The sequence below is a fragment of the Chenopodium album genome, chromosome 2 (assembly GCF_948465745.1).
Source record: "Chenopodium album chromosome 2, dcCheAlbu1.1, whole genome shotgun sequence".
In the NCBI taxonomy this organism is placed as follows: Eukaryota; Viridiplantae; Streptophyta; class Magnoliopsida; order Caryophyllales; family Amaranthaceae; genus Chenopodium; species Chenopodium album.
Window position 1 is genome coordinate 79734472 of NC_137835.1, and position 18971 is coordinate 79753442.

Genomic DNA, 18971 nt, shown 5'->3' on the forward strand with positions numbered 1-18971 from the left:
TTATACGGTGTATGCTTTTTGATTTTGTTTAATAATATAAATACTACTATAATTACTACTAATTCTTTAGTTCATAATTTGAACACTGCATTGTCAAAACTAAGTAAGCTCCTGGTTTCTGCATCCCTGGAGTTGTTCAAGTCGAAATCATTATCAGTACCATGATGTTTGTCCAGAAAATTGAAATAAGTTCTCAAGATCTAAGGTGTTTAAAATGTGGAATGATGGCACAATACGACAGTAAAGTAGAAGAAACTATTCTCTTACCACGGTTTTACCAATTAAAGGCGTTCTCCGTCCATTCTTCACCCTGGTCCTTGTGTATTACTTCTTTACCTTTTCTCCATGTTGGTATTCTCTGTATTCAATCACACTCTAAGATATTGTAGCAGGCTTGCAGCAAATTGAGGATCAGCATAATCAATTATAATTCAAAAACTATCATGATATTGTCCATCAAACCACCACTGTAAAAACAATATGTGCCCATATAAATTACAGCTAAATTCACGTATTGATGTATGGATCCTTCCTCTTCCTGCTGTTACATATTGTTCTGTTAGTATTCAGTAACTAAGTTATACTTGTAACTAATTTCATGGATAGATGCTTCCTCTTCCTGCGGCCACATAATGTGCTTAACACTAGCTAGTACTAATTAATCAGCTTTATATCTACTCTAATGTGACAATCCTCGAAGAGTTACGACATTTGCAGACATGTAAGGTGACATGCAACCTTGTACCTGAAGAGGAAGATCATAAAGCAGAAGCAAAGTCAAGATTTTAAAGTGGATAAAAAATATTGAACGTGTAAGCGAAACAATAACTTATGTGCATTATACAATATGATGAGCCACGATTGTAAGGGAAAATAATGACTTGGCTCAAACAATATTATACATTGCTTAATTTGATCAGATAGAGTACATAAAGGCTAATAGCATCAGGAGTGAAAGTTGGTTCTTACCCCCCCCCCCCCCCCCCCCCAACCCACCCCTCAAAAGAATATAAATAGTCTCTCCATCCTTAATCCGCATCAACATTTTGCCATTCCAAAATAACCAGCTCTTTTTAACAATTAGCAAGTTAAACTTCAAGCTTTACAGTTTCCAATATTTCAGTGAATGATACCATGAACAAAGAGCTTTAAGAAAAAATAAGGCATAATATAGACTTGAGATGATAACTTTAAATAGTGAAGGAGGTTAAGACAAATAATCAGCCATCTGCCGGGCTGCCCCAATAATTCTCCAACTAATAGCAATACAATTTTTCACTAATGTACCAATAACATATAAAGACCAAAAGCAAATTATATCCCCTGTGAACTATGAGGAAAATTCATAACCTGAAATTATAACCATACCTGCAGCAAACCAGTAGGGATCTGAATATATCCTTGTAAGAGAAGATCTACACCTGCTAGGATACTCTGTGGAACAGGAGTGATCAAATAGATCACATTCTTCAAGGTATCAATGCCTCTCACGATACCTGAACAACAAAATAACATTGAAACATCAACTCTTCCTTAAAACGATACACACGTATCAAACATCTGCTAAACAAGATTATACAATGGGAATCATAAATACAGTCATCTAATAAGTTCAACTGTCTATTTGTTCCCAACTTGGAATCAGGAATGAAAAAAGGCAAAGTTTAATATTAGCAGCTTAGGTTTAGAAAGGATACATAATTCAACTGTCTATCACAAAAATTAATGAATTGCATGTAAGGTGTCATAATTTAATAAACAAGCAACCCTCAAAGAACAAGGACCAGGCATCTTCACTTTGCTCTTTAAATAATTGGGTAGGCAGTTCCCCTAGGTGCTAACCTGCCCAAGTAGATACAAGTTAGAGGTAGATCCAGCTGCCTAAAAAAGTTCCCCAACCAATAGAGTCTCAACCTTTCTCACATCTAACTAATTCACCTAAATGAAATTTGACATATTGACTAAAAGTTGTAAGATTTTAAAGCAGCTGTTGGTAAATTTCAATTCCTTTTTTTTTTTGATGTATATCCTAGAATCAAAGCACATAGAAGTAATGGATTTCAGGGAATTCTCAAAGTATGTTCACCAATTCACCTCTATGGCCTAATATGGGTTAGTGCACGGCATTGCCTACTTATAGCTTTGCTATCTTGATTATAATACATTTCCCATATCATGCATATCAACGTAAAGGTTCCATATCATCACTATGTCCATATGACAATGAATAGTGTGCTTTGCAAATAGCAAAATGATTACAATGTCTTTTGGAATTTAAAGAGTGATCTTCGTGGCAAAGAAAACGAAATAAAAACCAGCATTGACATAAAAGTTTAGTATCAATTTGTGTCTTATAGAAATATAGGACATACCAAGGCCAACGCAGACAGGCAAAGATTGAGAGTCTTCACAGCTAACAGCCAATCCGACTATTGTTGCATTCAAACTGTAGAAGACTTCGGAGTTTGGTACCTAGCACAATTATTACATAAAATTGGCCTTGATCAAATAGAAAAACATGTTTTTATAGAAGTACTTGTATATAGGTATGGCAACTTGGTAAGGAGTTATTAAATCAGCAAACCTCACAATGAAGATGCCTGATTTTGATACTTGATATAGGGACTTGGTAAGGAGTAAGAGAGGCTAATGCAAGAGCAAGTTCTTTGATTGTGGTGATACTCATACTACTCGGAAAGCATTGCCTAAAGTAAGCCATCAGTCGTAGCTCTCTAATAAGACGTGCTTTCTTCTGTACCAACACCCTGGGAGACAAATAAATCAACACATGAGAAAAAAGATTGATTCTACAACTTCAGAAAAAGAAAACAGCTTCAAATACTGATTTTTTTTATTGAAAAGAAATCTATACAAGAGTAGAAACAATAATCAACAATAAAACAGGAAACATTGATCCCTGAACTCCTCAAGTCCAAATAGCTGCAAGGAGTTAAAGAGATAAATGGTCTTCACTGTTGAGAGAGAAGGAGAGGGGGAGGGATAAAAGAAGTATTTCCTGTGCGCATAACACAGTTATTTCAGTTGGGCATCAACTTCAGATCAATTCAATTAAACAATTACCCCTCAAATAGGCAAATCTACCCCATTAGTCAAACAATCCTTCGTCAAATTTGGTTAGACTGAACCAGGGACCAGTATGTGGATTGAGTTTGAACATTAATGGAACATGCAAAACCTAAACTAATCCAGGTGTAAAATTAAATTTGTGCCTACAGCAAAATATTTTTTCTTTCAAGCTAAACATTATTTATCGTCAGATTAAAACATATAAGCGCTACAACTAGGTTCTGTGAAAACAGTCCAAAGCTCACAGCAGAATAGGAAGAGAACTAATAGAAAATTCATGATATCTCAGATATGCAGCCACATAAAGCAGTTTTTTTTTTTTTTTTTTGAATAAGCAGCCATATAAAGTTAGAATTCCACCAGTTCACATGACTATATATATTTCAGGAACTTACGATCGGTTGTAAGAATCCTTGCGAGCAGGAGTGATCTCCACCAAGTTTACGGAACATTCATCAAGGTCCTCAAGCCAAAATGCGCCGCTAGGTAGATTCTTCTCTTTAGAAGATATATTTATCTTAACCACATGTGTAGCAGCAATGTGTTTCAATATATCAACCAGTACATCAAAACCAAGACCTGTTGTACAATAAGAATGTGAATTACATGTTAAATATGCCCAAGGAAGAAGAAAGGACACTATTGGAGAATAAAGTGATAGTTTTACAGCCTACCTTTCACCCAACCAGGCGTGTTAATGATAAGAGGTAGCTCAGCTGCACCGGGGCTTCCATTCTTACATGACATCCTTAGGTCCTTTCTATAGTGATCATACAACGCATATATACAATTCAAGTATGTTTCTGGGTCCCTTTTCGAAGAAACATCTCCAAAGAAATAGCATCTGCAGACACCCATGCAAAGAAACTACTATCATTGATCATATATGAAGATAAGCACAATAAAAGACAAAATCATGACAAACAAACAAACAAAAAAATCAGCACTGAGTCATCAAAATGATGTTACGACAACCAATGAAGTAAACAAAAGTACATGTTATGCATGAGGTAGCAATTAACTAACAATCAAAAATACATAGCTACGCACACAATCATCTTGATCCTGTTTTCACCAAACCAAATAAACCCATAAATATTTTTGCAGTCAATTTTCAAGAGAGAGAAAGAGGTGAGAAGGAAATGACGAGAATCTATTAAAGCTAAATTATAATGAGTAGGATTATAAACCCTTCAATGCTCCATATCTCTTTCACATTTTTATGTCTGGGTGCAGAATCGGTTAGTTTCTGCTTAGTGTAACATTCAATATAATGGTTGATTGCCTCTCATTAGGAAATTACCATCAACCGAAGTCCTGCTGACATCAGGCCTGTCACTTTGAGTAACAGCTTCATTCACCGAGCTAGGAGGTTTAATTTAAAAGTTAATTTTTATAGAAGTTCCTTGAATTACCAAATATATTTTCTTGATGCACCTCCAATGCTTAATTGATGTTCCCATGATACTTGGTTGATGTACCTACAATTGAAAATCTTCTCTCAGATACTAATTACTACAATCCTTTTTTTTTTTTTTTTTTTTTTTTTTTTTTGTACCTGGTGTTTATTTTTGACGTATTCTCACCTTAAGTATAGTTATACGTTAAGACTAAAAAATGCCCAAATTCCAAGAGCTTCTTAAAACCCACATATAAATTTATAAAGGAGAGTAAAGACATTTTACACAGCAGAAGGTTAGATGTTTTAAGTGACAAGCTTATCAGGTATTACATCCAACAGATACCACACATATTAAGCTAAAGCATACAGATAAAGAAAAAATCGTCCATTTACTGCATACAAGAAATCATTCTCAAAAAAAAAAAAAAAAAAAGAGCTTAAATAGATATAAAGAGCTTTCAATAGATATAAAGAGCTTTCAATAGATAAAAGCAATGTCAAACGTAAAAAAGCACAATGGTCAATAATTTGACATTGCGGATACATCTATTTATTTTCATTTTTTTCACCAACAATATGAATAACAATCTCTTAAATAACATGAAAGCAAATATTACAATAGGCATTTATACCTTTGAGGTGTCTTCAGACAAGGGATAGTTAAGTCTGGATGAAGAAAATGAAATAAATTAGAAACAGGATAGCATTAATAATACTAATGTCTTGGTAAAATGCAATATATAAGTTAATAATAGAGTATATTTTGCAAATATTAAAAAATACAATACACACAAATAAGAAAAGGCAAAAAAAAATAAATCCCATAATCAAGCACCTAGAGTTTCTTCATCAATGATAGTAAGAGATAGGCATCCTGGAGGAGTGAACTCTGGCTGTCCAACATCCGTATCTAAATATGCTACACTTTTGTATCTGCCAACCAGAAGCAATCATAATATCATTGAGTGATATATGTATAAAGATATTCACACAATACAAGATAAGTTATGTGAAATATTCACACAATACAAAATAAGTTATGTCAAAATATTCACACAATCAGGTTTATTACATCGGAAAAAAAAAAATCTTTCAACGCAGAAGTAACTAACGGTTGTTTAAAGTCTACCAAGAAATCCAAGCAAAAGCCCATCAATAAATGTGTTGCCAGCAAACATAACAAAAGTCCCTTGTTTTAAGTTGCAAACTATTTCGGGAAACAATGGCTTTTTTATCAGTCTGCATGCTCCAGTTCAACAGGACACAAACAAATATAAAATTCTCTTTCTAAATATTCTATAAAAGAATTTTTTTTTCAAGGAATATCAGTATAAGCTCAAATCCAGTCACCAATTTAATCGACAAAAAATAATCACCAAAATAATTAAAATATTAATAACTAGAAAATCAGCTAATTAAAAGCACTAAAAACATTTATATCCAACTTTTTTTTTTTTTTTGGTGAAGAGAAATAACATAAATTAAATAAACGAAGTTCAGTTACACAAGTTCATTACATAAACTAATAGAATCCAAACCATATTGTTCCATACAAAAGCTTGAGGGTTCATGTACGATCCTAGTTACATTCTATATCCAACTTCACCAACAAAGCATTCAAGTTCACACAGAACACGGATAATACCCCGTAGCAAACCAGCAATTTAGCAGAAAAATCACAAAAATGAAACAGAAAATCTGCACAAACTTTCAACTTCACAAAAAATGCCATTTAATTTCAAGGGGGAAATGTAAAACTTATGACTAATCACATGAAAGTATTTCCCAAATACAAATTAGATAGAAATGTGACCTGGTGAGGAAAGTGTTGAGGAGGTAACGAGAGAAAGTGGTTTTGCCACTGTTCTTAGCGCCACAAACGAAGACAGTAGGAGGCAGTGATCTGGTAAAACTTTTCGCTATGGTGTCTGCAGCAACTGACCATTCCTCAGAAATCTCTATGCCTGGTGATGGGGTCTCTTCCATCGGAGCAAAAGCCGACATACCTTCTCTGCTTCTCTGTATCTCCCAGAATACGCACTGTATCTGTCTCGGCAGTGGCGGAATCAGAAATTTTACAACAGAAAAATTAAAACATAAGAAAGACACCTTATTCCTGGGTGCATATAAGAAATTTCATCGAATATGCCATGAAATAAATTAATCACATAAAACCAATTCCAATACCATAGTCCAAAAAACTAATACGAAGTATCTTAACTCTTATCATTGATCTTTCATGCTATAAGAATTTCCAAAATCAGTACAAATTAACAATGACTTTATTATCCTTCCAAATATTACAGATTTTGGCAGAAGTTTTCTAATCTTATTGTTTCGCAATTAAAAAAATAAATTGAAACAAATACTGTACAAAATTTACCCAATCATCAAATTATCATCATAACATCAACAATTGATTCTAATTAATCTTAATATCAACAAAACATCACATCAATGTTACAGATTTTGGCAGAAGTTTTCTAATCTTATTGTTTTGCAATTAAAAAAAAATAAATTGAAACAAATACTGCACAAAATTTTCCCAATCGTCAAATTATTATCATAACATCAACAATTGATTCGAATTAATCTTAATATCAAGAAAACATCCCATCAATCGCAATTAACTGCTTGGTTATGAGCGAAAAAAAAAAATCAAATTAGCATTGATATATAATAAACTAACAAAAATAAGAGTTCAAACCCTAATACAGCAGCAATTAAGAAATAAAATTAGTAAAATTAGAGCAACTAGGTGATATATAAAAGCAATTATGTTAAAAAAAATAGTAAAATTTGCAATTGAATAATTTAATTTACTCATGTACCTGCTACTCAGTAGTAATGAGTCAGAGTATGAGTGAAAGTATGTCGACGAATTTGGAGTTAAAATCAAATGTTGATGTATTATGAATGAAGAAAGAGAAGAGGTAATACAACAATGGGATATTTTGGTTTGGATAGTCGAGATTTTGACATGTTTTTCATACGAAAGACTTTGTTTTGCCGCAAACACATTCTAACTGCGGAGTACCAGTGAAATTTTTGGTGCATCCAGTGTTCTTTAAAAAAAAAGGCGGAATGAACATTTAGCTATTCAGTAAAGAATATATACTCCCTCCGTTACGAATTACTCGCAACAATTACTAAAAATGGCCGTTACACATTACTTGCAACAAACTTATTTCTTTCCTTTTATGGCAAATTTTTTGTGTGATTTTACAACATTACCCTTACTTTTTATACTAAACACCCTAGTTAAACAACTAATTTTATCCTATTAACTTAAACCTAACATTGATTAACTTAAGCATTTCTACCAAAATCATTATCCTTCTATCTAAATTCATCAACACCTTAATTGGCAACCACCACCACCACCACCACTACTACCACCGGATCTCCACTCTATTTACCCAAAAATTTCTCTCTCTTTGTCATCTCCCCCGATCTCCAATCTACCACCGACCTCCATCGCAACCATGCCGTCTTGCTTGTCGTCGCCGCCTTTTTCTCTCTCTTCCTTTCCTTGTTGCTTCGTGGTGGGTGGTTGGTGATAGGTGGTGGTGTTGGTTGGTGGGTTGTGAGTTTCGGGGTTGTCGGCGGTGGATCTGGGTTCGTGGGTTGTGGGTTGTGGGTCGTGGGTCTGGGTTCGTGGGAATTGGGTTTCAGGGTGGGTGGTGGTGGGTTGTGGGTCGGTTCGTGGTGGTGGGTTTCGGGGTTGTTGGTCTGGGGTAGGTTATGGGTTTCGGGGTGGGTTGTAGTGGGTTCGGGGTTGAAGGTCTGGGGTTCAGGGGTGGGTGGTGGTGGGTTCGTGGGTGGTGCGTTTCTGGGTGGAGGTTGGTGGGTTCTGGGTCTGGGTCCGTGATGGTGGGTTTCGGGGTGGGTGGTGGTGGGTTTCGGGGTTGTGGGTTGTGTTCGCAGGTGGTGGTGGTGGGTTTCGGGGTTGTGGGTTGTGTTCGCAGGTGGTGGTGGTGGGTTTCGGGGTTGTGGGCTGGGTTCGCAGGTGGTGGTGGTGCTGGGCTCGTTGGTGGTGCGCTGGGTGGTGGTGGGTTCGATGGTGCTGGGCTCCGTTGGTGGTGCTTGGTGTTAAGTTTTTTTTTTTTATTGGATTAATATTAAGCACATCCCTTATTTTCCAATAATCACACTTAGGATATTTTGCCTAGGAGTCCGCAATTGACCCCTTTGTTGCGAGTAAATCGTAACGGAGGGAGTAGTTGTTATGTAAAGAACATATAGTTGTTTTGTAAAGAACATATAGTTGTTTTGTAAAGAACATATAGCTATTTTATAAAGAACATCCAGTTTTATATGTGTTTTTTGTAAATCTAAAGAACATTTGTAATTTTAGTAAAGAACATGATAATATAATATTAAAGAACATTATTCATATAGTAAATGTACATTTGGTATAAATGATCATGTATGTATATGAAAATGTACATTTTACTATATTATAATGTACATTGTATTATATTCTAATGAACATATATGTTATATTGTTGGTTACATGTTTTATATACATTGTATTATTTGCATCATATAAGTATATGAAAAAAGAACATTTTACTGTATTTTAATGTACATTGTATTATTTGGATCTACAACTTTTTCTAAATTTGTCTATTTGCTTGCTTTCTTCTTCCAAAATATATTAATCGGTTGATCTTCTTCAAGAATTTCATTTTATTTCTCATTGCAACAACAAAATTATATCAAAATCGCAATTAATTTTCAATAAAATCAAATATTACAATTTTCAATCAAATTTATAAAAAACAAACACTCAAACTCAAAATAAACAAGTATGAATGTCAAATAAACAAGTATAAATGTCGAATTTGGTCTTACCTTTCATTTTTATTTGCCATCTTGAACAATTTTGGGCTCAAAATTTCAAATTTCTTGAAATTTTGTTTGAGGTTTGAGGAATTTAAATGGGTTTGAAGTTTTGTTTGGAGAGAGAAAGTGAACTTTTGGTAAAAAAAATTGAAATGATTCGTAATTAATGTAAGGTAAAAAAAAAATAATTATAGTACTATTTATCTATTTCATTATACAAAATTTCTTTTAAAAAAAATATATATACAAAATTGTTGCATAAAAACTGATGTACATTACAAATGAAAACTATGTTCTTTTATGTATATGTTCATGTACATTATAAATGACTACTATATTCTTTCATATGACCATGTTCGTTCATTAGTATATATCTGAATGTTCATTCCGCCTTTTTGTATTTTGGAGCGGATGCACCATGTGGATCGTGCATCCGCCTCCACGAACCAACTATTAGAGTACGAGCACCCGAGCATAAATGCATAAGGCCAGGAAAGGCCTATTTAAGTTTCTTCAGCCCGTGCATAGATGTTATTTTCAAAATTCAATACGGCGTACACATTTTAACTACGAAGTACGAGCACCCGAGCATAATTGCATAAGGCCAAGAAAGGCCTACTTAAGTTTCTTCTGCCAGTGCGTAGACATTATTTTCAAAATTCAATATGGTGTACAAAATGGTTTATTCCGATTATTTTAAATTCAGGTTAAAAAAATCTACAGAGTTTATCTTATGGATTGGATTGTGTGTAGAATTGAGTGTTTGTTGCGAGTATAGATTTAAAAGACTTGTCTCACAAATTTGCCGATTTTAAGAGCCAATAAAGTTTTATTATTTTTGCGACTATATATTAATGGAGCGACATCAAGAACGATGCAAAAATGCCTACAATTATTGAACATTATATTTTTAGAAACGATGTTAGGGCCTGTTCTCATTTACTGAACTGGACTGAATATTTTATAAAAGAAGGAAATTAGGAAGTGAAGTAGGAATGGCAACGGATCGGATTCGGGTCGGATGGAGCTCCACCCGCATCCACCCGAATTAACCATCCGCTCCACCCGATCCACCCGTCACCCGCAAAACCCATCACCCGCATCCGATCCATCCGTCATCCGCGGATGAAACGGGTGGATCAGATGCTTAGCGGGTGATAATTATAATCCTACTCTAATTATAAAATCTAATACGTTATTATAAAAAAAATGTTAGCCAATTTTGAACTTAAAAAGTAAACCATTGATTAAATTTTTATTCCAAACTATAGCAATAATAATAATAATAATAAAATAATAATCATGAACTTACTTTTTTTTTTGGAACGGAATCATGAACTTATTTCGGTACTACATAATTGGGAATTGAGGGAGGTTTTATATTTTTTAAAATAAAATTAAAGAATTTTTAGAAAGATTTATTTTTTTTAGAAATATACAGTACATACATAGTGTAGTATACTAGTATATAAGACAATTGGGAATTTTTTTTTATATATATACGGATGGACCGCGGATCGGGTGATAAACGGATGACGGATGAAACGGAGCCCCACCCGAATCCGACCCGATCCGTCACCCGTTTCATCCGTCACCCTCCCTTCATCCATTTAATGCGGATTTTCGTCCATTTATTTATTTCGGGTGGATCGGATTTGCGGATATCCATTTAGAATTGTCAGCCCTGAAGTGAACTGAACTGAACTGAACTGAAAATAAGTTGTAGAACAGGCTCTTATTGGTTTAACATAGATTATTACTTATTTTGAGAATTTTTATCTCATAAAATGATAACAATTTTTAATTTAAACGCTTATTATTGAATTAAATCACTCTCCTTATAAGAAAAATCATTTTTTAATAAGTTTGACCGTTAAAAAAAATAAATCAAAAATCGACGGATGACTACATTATAGAAACATACTAGTGATAGTCAATCATTTAAGAATGACTACCATAGAAACATCCTTATGATAAATTTTAATTTGCACCCATTATAAAAGTTGGAGCTTTACTAAATATTCTACTAGTAAAATTGATACCAATTAGGCTTTATTCTCTTCACCTTAATTTTTCTGAACTGAAATTATTTTTACTGAACTGAAATTATTTTTGCTGAACTTAAATTATTTTTACTGAACTTAAATTAATTTTACTGAACTGAAATTATTTTTGCTGAACTGAAATTATTTTTACTGATTTTCTATTATAATTCTTCTTTAAGAAAACTGAATTTTACTGAACTGAACTTATTTTTACTAAACTGAAATTATTTTTATTGAACTGAAATTAATTTTACTGAATTGAACTTATTTTTACTGAACTGAAATTATTTTTACTTAATATTATTTTTTTAAGGTGAATAGAACATAGCCTTATACGTAGCAATAGATTTTATTGCAGATATATTTATAATACCCGATTTTGATTTTACTGCACTTGTTGATACAAAATACGATTATATTTTGCATCTAATAATTATAAAAAGATAAATCTTAGGCCCCGTTCACTTTACCTTATTTTTGCTGAATTAAAATTATCTTTATTGAAACAAAATTATATTTGTTGGACTTAAATTATTTTACTGAATTTTACAGAACTGAAATTATTTTTGCTGAATTGAAATTATTTTTTACTGATTTTCTATCATAACTCTTCTTTAAGAGAACTGAATTTTACTGAGCTGAACTTATTTTTACTGAACTGAAATTATATTTACTGAACTGACCTTATTTTTACTGAACTGATCTTATTTTTACTGAACTGAAATTATATTTACTGAACTGAAATTATTTTTACTTAATATTATTTTTTTTAAGGTAAAGTGAACAGGGCCTTACTCTCGAAAATTTTTAAGCATATCAGAAATAAAATAAGGTTAGTTATTAGTTATTAACTAATTAAGGGCTCCTAAATAATATCTCCATATTTCATCTGTATTTGGTTAAACACTTGTTTAAAAATTTACTTGCATAAACTTTCCTTAAGTACGTACGTAGTGAAGGTGTGACCAAAATAAACATTAAATTAACGCCTCTCCTCTCATTTCCTCTCCTCTCCTCTCCTCTCCTCCTCTCTTCTAGGGTTTCTCCAAAATCTTGGTCGTTTATGAAGGAAATAGTCTAATTTCTTCGGAAATTAGACTATTTCCGACCCTTTTCCTTTAATTTTATTTAGTCCGTCTCCCTATGGTGGAGTGTCTCCCTATGGTGAAGTGTCTCCCTATGGTGGAGTCGTTAGTTTTCGTTAGTTTAGTTGTTTGTTTTTGTTTAGGGTTTGTTTATGTGTTAGGGTTCATAAAAAAAGTAATCATCTTTTGCCCTATTGTCAGTTCTTTGGTAAAAATTTATTCGGGATCGCAACGGTTGACAAATTTTCAAATGCGTTCAGGCGAATCAGATGAGAATCATCCTTACAGCTACAACAAATAGTTAGACCGTCTCTCCGAAAAGGCTGTATATTCCAGCGATGTGTGCGAGAGATGTACCGCAGTGCAAGATATTTTCAACGATCGTAGCTCTGATGAAGGAAAACCTAATTTGATTCAATTTTATGTATTTGTTAATTTAGATTTCATTTGTAGATGGCGAATGACTTTTTATTAATGAATTGATTTGTTTAAAAAAAAAAAGTACATACTTAGTGATAGAATATCAAATTATGTTTGAAATAAAATCATATCCTTAATTCTCATATGAAAACCAAAGCTTTAAACATTATTCATTTAAAAGCTTCGAATTATCTAATAACCTGCACAATATAATTCTTTCCCCCTTGGCTTAACCCTAAGCAAAACAATGGCTTTGTCTGATAATCTTGATCATGTCAAAACTCAACCAAAGATTGATGATCTTGAACCCAAATTTTTGTGTGCTCTAAATTTTTCCCAAGACGTTAAATGCTACACCAATTATGATCTTGATGATGAATTCGTCTATCCTTACAACCTTCCTACCGTGGAAGAGTTTTTCGAAAGTATGGTTCAAGTTGATTCTAGTGTTGATAATGCCACCTCTTTGAAGAACAAAGAAGAGATCGAGGAAAAGAAAATGGTTGATCACGGAAATTACAAAGACAGTTGTATGGATGAAAGCAAGAAGGCGAAGAACGATGAGGATTGTTATGCAACCTTGAAGAACAAGGAAGAGCAAAAGAGTATGGTTATTAATCGAAGCCGCCAAGAATGTCATTGATGTTACGTAGACTATCATACCGATGAAAGCGAGAACGGCAGATGTTGTTATAAAGATTACTTAGATTTTTATTAAGTATATCTATTAGCTAGTTTCTTGATTTGACTTTATGTTATTCAAGATTATCAACTTGTATTTTTATTACTCCCTTTATATTATATCCTACAAAGTATTTACATGGTGTGCAATGCATGTACTATTTAAGTCAGTGTTAAAAAAATGTAACTTGGAATAAAAGTTAATTAATAAAATATGATGATTTTTTTTTTTTTTTCAAATTAGTATCTAGTTTCTTGAATTGTTACATTCTTGTTTAAGTCAATTAATGCTTCAATGAAATTAAACTATCTTTGTATATTGTTTAAGTGAATAAATAGTTTGATTAAGATCGGGAAGTAATATAAATAATTGTATATTTATAGTTCTCTACGGTAGAAGACTAGAAATTAGTACGTGTACAAGTGGATAGGATCAGATTTTGGTTAATTTTACATGATAATTAACTTGGTACTAATTGTAAAATATGTGACAAAATGTACTTTAAGTGGTTGACAATCTCGACATAGTGAGAAAGGTCTAAAAGGTAGCAAAAAAGTTATGTACATCCCGTTTAAGTTGTATGTAGTGATTATTTACCCAAATTTCGACCATTGTACTAAGCTAGTTTGTACACTAGAAAGCTAGAAAGAATGGAGTTTATTACATATATTAAATCTGTTCCCAAAATATCGATTATTGATCAGCACTCTTCCAAATTAAAATTATTATACATTATTATTTACTCAATGTATATGCACAAAAATTGTTATAAATATAATCCCTTTATCCTTATTTTTTTGTCCCATTTGACTTTCACAATCTTCAAAAACGATCCGATAGATTTTTAAAATGTATATACTTCCATTTTTAAACATGTAAAAATTAAAACAACGAGCCGAATCCAACATGCAATACCTTACATGACTATATTATCTCTTGTTGATTAATGAGTTTTTGGTCAGATTTTAAGGTCTGACCCATTTATTTACAATGAAAAAAAAAATAACAACATAATAATGAATATATTGGATTTAAAAATTCAAGAAGTATTTTCTGAAATATAAACTTTTTAGTACAAAAAAATAAAAATAAAATAGTACTCATATATTCCAACAATACCTTACATGAATATAAACTTTTTAGTATAAAAAAAATAAAATAAAAAAAAAACCCATATATTGAACTTTTTTTTATTAATAAAACAATCATATTGTTTCTAATGTTAGTGGTCCACAATAAATTAGTGTGAACCAGGTCCATTTAAGAATTCGTAATGAACCCTATATTTCTGTATTTTATCCGTATTTTGTTAATGACTTGGTCAACAATTTACTCACCTAAACTTTCCTTAAGTAATGATAACATATCTATTACGGAGTAAATTATGTTTAAAATAAAGTAAATCATATATATCCTTAATCACACGTTTATAAGTTTATTCCATGTTTGGATAAAGTTCTAGTGAAAAACATAAGATGAAGTATATAATTAATCCCCCTTAACTTTCCTTATCGTTATAGAGCTTTTGGTCATAACCTTAATTAGTCACATATTATCAACCTAATTGTTACAAATAAACTTAGATTCTCTTAGTCCGTATTATTAACCTAGCTAGATATTAGTCGCATATTTTCCTTGTTTCAATTTTTCACCCAAATTCCAAAAACACAACAACAATGGCTCCTTCGTACGTAGATGATGAATTTCTTCCTCCTGTTTACGTTGATGATGTTCAACCAAAGGTCATGAATGGTTTTAAAGCTGTTTATCTCCATGACCTCTACAAGGCGATGTCGTCTTTGGGTGCTGATCAGATCGTGTACGTCAACAACGATGCTCACAATGCCATCCGTTCGTGTTTGGGTACTTCGTTTCATAATGTCCTTTTCCTTAATGATGACGACTCACATCAACATGATGAAGCCTCCGATGAGTCCTTGACCAAGAAGAAAGAACAGCAGAAGATTATTATGGTTGATCAAAGTGATGAAGAATCTCAAGTTTATGCGGAAGAAACCGAGGATTATGATGATGATTATGATGATGATGATGATGATTTTCCGTATGAATGTCAATCAAGACGAGGAAACGCAAGATCGACGACAAACAAAGCTACAATGATTCGCAAGTATTATAGGGGAAAACAGAAGCCGGCATACGACTGCAAGAAGCTAAACAAGTTTGCCAGGCGGAATTAATTAACAAGTTCTACACTTAATTCTACTTTGCAAACATATAGAGTTATTGTAATAAAATATGATGAGGTTCATTGTCATTATGTAATTCAAGATTATCTACTAGTAATTTTATTAGAACTCCCTTTGTATTATACTACTTATTCTACTCCAAAGTTAATAAAATATGACGAGGTTTTCTTTCAAATTAGTATCTTGTTTCTTGAATTATTACATCCTTGTTTTAGTCAATGTTTAAATAAAACTATCTTTGTATAATGTTCCCTAATTAAATGATTATATTGAATTTAGCAAGTTTGATTAAAATCAGGAAGCAAGTCTAAAGAATTGCCTATACTTCTCTACCGGTAGAAGTGTACAAGTAGCTTGGACTTTGGTTATTTGGATCATAAGAGTATGTATTAACTTTGTATTATTTGTAAAATTCTTGAAAGTCCTTTAAGTGGTCGACTTTGTGCGTGAAAAAGGTCTTTAGAAAAATGTTCGTTTTTATATCACACTTAGGTTGTAAAGAGGAATTTTTTACTAGATTTCGGTCATTACCATCACATGAACAAACTAGTAAGATTGGAGTATATATATTTTTTAAATTTGTTCCTAAAACATCAATTAAATATTGATCATCGATTAAATATTGATCAGAATTCTTATATAATTGTTATATATACACCCAATGTATACATATAAATAAAGTTGTTATAAATTCAAATTGGAATTTAAAAAATTAAAGAATTTTTTCTTATATACAAACTTCTTTAGTAAATTATAACGAAAAAAAAAAAAAAACCGTGTTTGGATAAAGTGTAATGAAAACACAAAGTAATACAAAGTATAATCTCTCTAAACTTTCCTTATCCTAATAGAGCAATGTCATCATAAAAACTTTCCTAAACTTGGCCTAAAAGATATTAAACCGAGTAACCGACCTATAAAGCTATACAAGTGGCTTCATCATTCAATTCAATCATTGTTATTTTTAGTTTATTTCCAAATAAAAATAATCCTCTATTATAAATAAAATTGTACGAGTACTTGTTAATATAATAACAATCGCAACAATGATTAACCTACCTCATGATTTACTCTACGAAATACTCCTTCGATTGCCCGTTAAATCAATTCTTCGATTCAAATTAGTCTCCAAATATTTTTATTCTCTAATAAAAAACCCTACTTTTGCCAATTCTCGATGTCAGATTTCAACTACAAGATCATCATCCCATCTCATTATTCAATCAGACGGTACTTTGCTTTCACTTGATCTCGATTTTAGTAATCTCGACGAGACTACAATTAGAGAAATCAAGGCAAACTTTGTAAACAAGTTAATTAGCTGCCCTTCCTTTTGTTGTCTAGGATCATGCAATGGAATAATATGCATTCTTGATCGTAACACCAAAGATGTTTGTCTTTGGAATCCTACCATTAATGAATATCGGGTTATTTCATCACATAATTTTTATTTTACACGCGATGACATAATTCCTCTCTTATTCGGGTTTGGCTATGCTTCTACCATTGACGACTACAAAATTGTGTTGGTAGCCGAGTACTATCCGAAGGACTGGACTAGGTTAGGAACGGTAAAATATGTTTGGGTTTATTCATTGCGGAAAAATAAATGTAAGATATTAACAATGCCATCTTATTTGGAGGTACTAGATATATACACTTCGGATAATAATGGATGTAAAGCTAGAATTAAAGAGGCTGTTTTATTGAATAATTCAATATATTGGGTTGTACATCATCATAAATCCGATCATTGTTATAATGAAGTTAATAACAATCATAATAATGATCATTATATCCTCAAATTCGACATGATTAATGAAGTGTTTGAGAGGATTGTTGGTTTAAAAACGATTGGCCACTCGAGCAATGAAATAGATAAAAGGTATTTGAAGCAAACACACATTGGGGTTACACAAGACAATAAGTTGTATGTTTGTCAGCTATATGATGAAGCTTCAAATTACCGTCACCAATATGTTGTTGAGATGCGGGTGTTGGATGATGATAATAAGCGCGATTTTTGGAATATCAAGTATAGAATTGAAGAAGTAAATCTATGGAAATATGATATGCTAAAAGTTACCGGAGATGGTAAAGTTATAATCTTTGAAAATAGATGCATAGGTAAGGGAATAATGGGAAATTTGCTTGTATTTGATGAACGTATAGGTAAAGGTAAGTATGTTCATGTTGACGGTAGATACTCTAAACCATATGGTAATAGAGCCGTCCCTAAAAATCGTGTGGTAAATTATGTTCCGAGTCTTATTTCTCCTAATTCTATATGATATGGATGTAAGTGTTTATTTTAGGGCTCTATAATATTCTTTTTAAGTTTAAAAGAGAAGGGTGTTATTAGAATTTGATGTATTTGATTTTGGATTGTTGATAAAACAATAAAATTTAATAGTACTTATTAATTCAATTTTAAGTTTCATAGTTCATTGATGAGAAAATGAATACCTAATTGATCCACGTTTTGCATGTTTCCTCATCATTCCTTCTATATTAAGAGGTTGATAGAGATTAAAGACTATGGACTTGTTCTCTTCACCTGAAACAAATAGATCTGGTCTGAATTTTTTAAGGTCTGATCTGATCTAATTTAACAATTTGGCTAAACTTTGACCGCATTTTAATACTAATCTTTAAAGAAAAAATATCATCAAAATGGATCTTGCTAGATTCGTCTCATTATGAACTTTTTAAATATGTAATTTTTATAAAAAAAATTAATACGCAATTAACGATATTTAGCAATAAGTAAATGATAATCAAAAGTTCTGATCTGGTCTAATCTGAATCTTTCTGATCTCATCTAAATCTTTGTGATCTGAATTTATTAAGGAATAAGTAATAAGTATCTTAAATAAGTTGAAGAGAATAAGTCCTAAATATATTTTTGACATCTCTTTATGTATCTATTTTAATTTTTGTATGTAAAAGATGCCCGATATGTGTGCATGTTTCACAATTTTTAGGTCCCGTGATTAATAAAAACAAGTTTGTATGGTTCTAATTAAACGACCATGCAAACATTAACTTATTATTTAGAAATTTTTCTGCAATAATTTTTTTTTTTCCAATTGCTATAGATGTTAGGAATCTTTCAGTGAAAAAATATCATTTTGTTTTACTTTTTTACTTTAGGTCTTTACCTAGAGTAAGTTTCATAATAATTTCATGATAACA

General features: G+C 32.1%; 2 protein-coding genes across 2 annotated transcripts; one reads left to right on the top strand and one right to left on the bottom strand.

Moving 5' to 3' along the window:
- Positions 1 to 424: 424 nt before the first annotated feature.
- Positions 425 to 7514, bottom strand: LOC145589225 (polynucleotide 5'-hydroxyl-kinase NOL9-like). Its single transcript, XM_081645771.1, has 10 exons — positions 7321 to 7514; positions 6303 to 6535; positions 5325 to 5422; positions 5122 to 5155; positions 3762 to 3931; positions 3483 to 3666; positions 2585 to 2765; positions 2373 to 2472; positions 1369 to 1496; positions 425 to 745 (listed from the first exon to the last, which is right to left on the bottom strand). Exons 2-10 carry the CDS (start codon positions 6491 to 6493, stop codon positions 680 to 682), a joined length of 1152 nt encoding a protein of 383 aa, XP_081501897.1. The 5' UTR covers positions 6494 to 6535; positions 7321 to 7514; the 3' UTR covers positions 425 to 679.
- A 9308-nt stretch (positions 7515 to 16822) lies between these two features.
- On the top strand, positions 16823 to 18067 carry LOC145576939 (F-box/kelch-repeat protein At3g23880-like). Its single transcript, XM_081634642.1, has one exon. It carries the CDS (start codon positions 16823 to 16825, stop codon positions 18065 to 18067), a length of 1245 nt encoding a protein of 414 aa, XP_081490768.1.
- The last annotated feature ends 904 nt before the right edge of the window (positions 18068 to 18971 follow it).

Bases quoted from the DNA above. Each gene is read 5' to 3' on its own strand.
- LOC145589225 (XM_081645771.1), bottom strand. From the start codon at position 6,493: ATGTCGGCTTTTGCTCCGATGGAAGAGACCCCATCACCAGGCATAGAG. The intron at 3,932-5,121 runs GTATAAATGCCT...GGGTGTCTGCAG, and splicing joins TGTCTGAAGACACCTCAAAG to ATGCTATTTCTTTGGAGATG. The intron at 3,667-3,761 runs GTAGGCTGTAAA...ATTGTACAACAG, and splicing joins CACGCCTGGTTGGGTGAAAG to GTCTTGGTTTTGATGTACTG.
- LOC145576939 (XM_081634642.1), top strand. From the start codon at position 16,823: ATGATTAACCTACCTCATGATTTACTCTACGAAATACTCCTTCGATTG.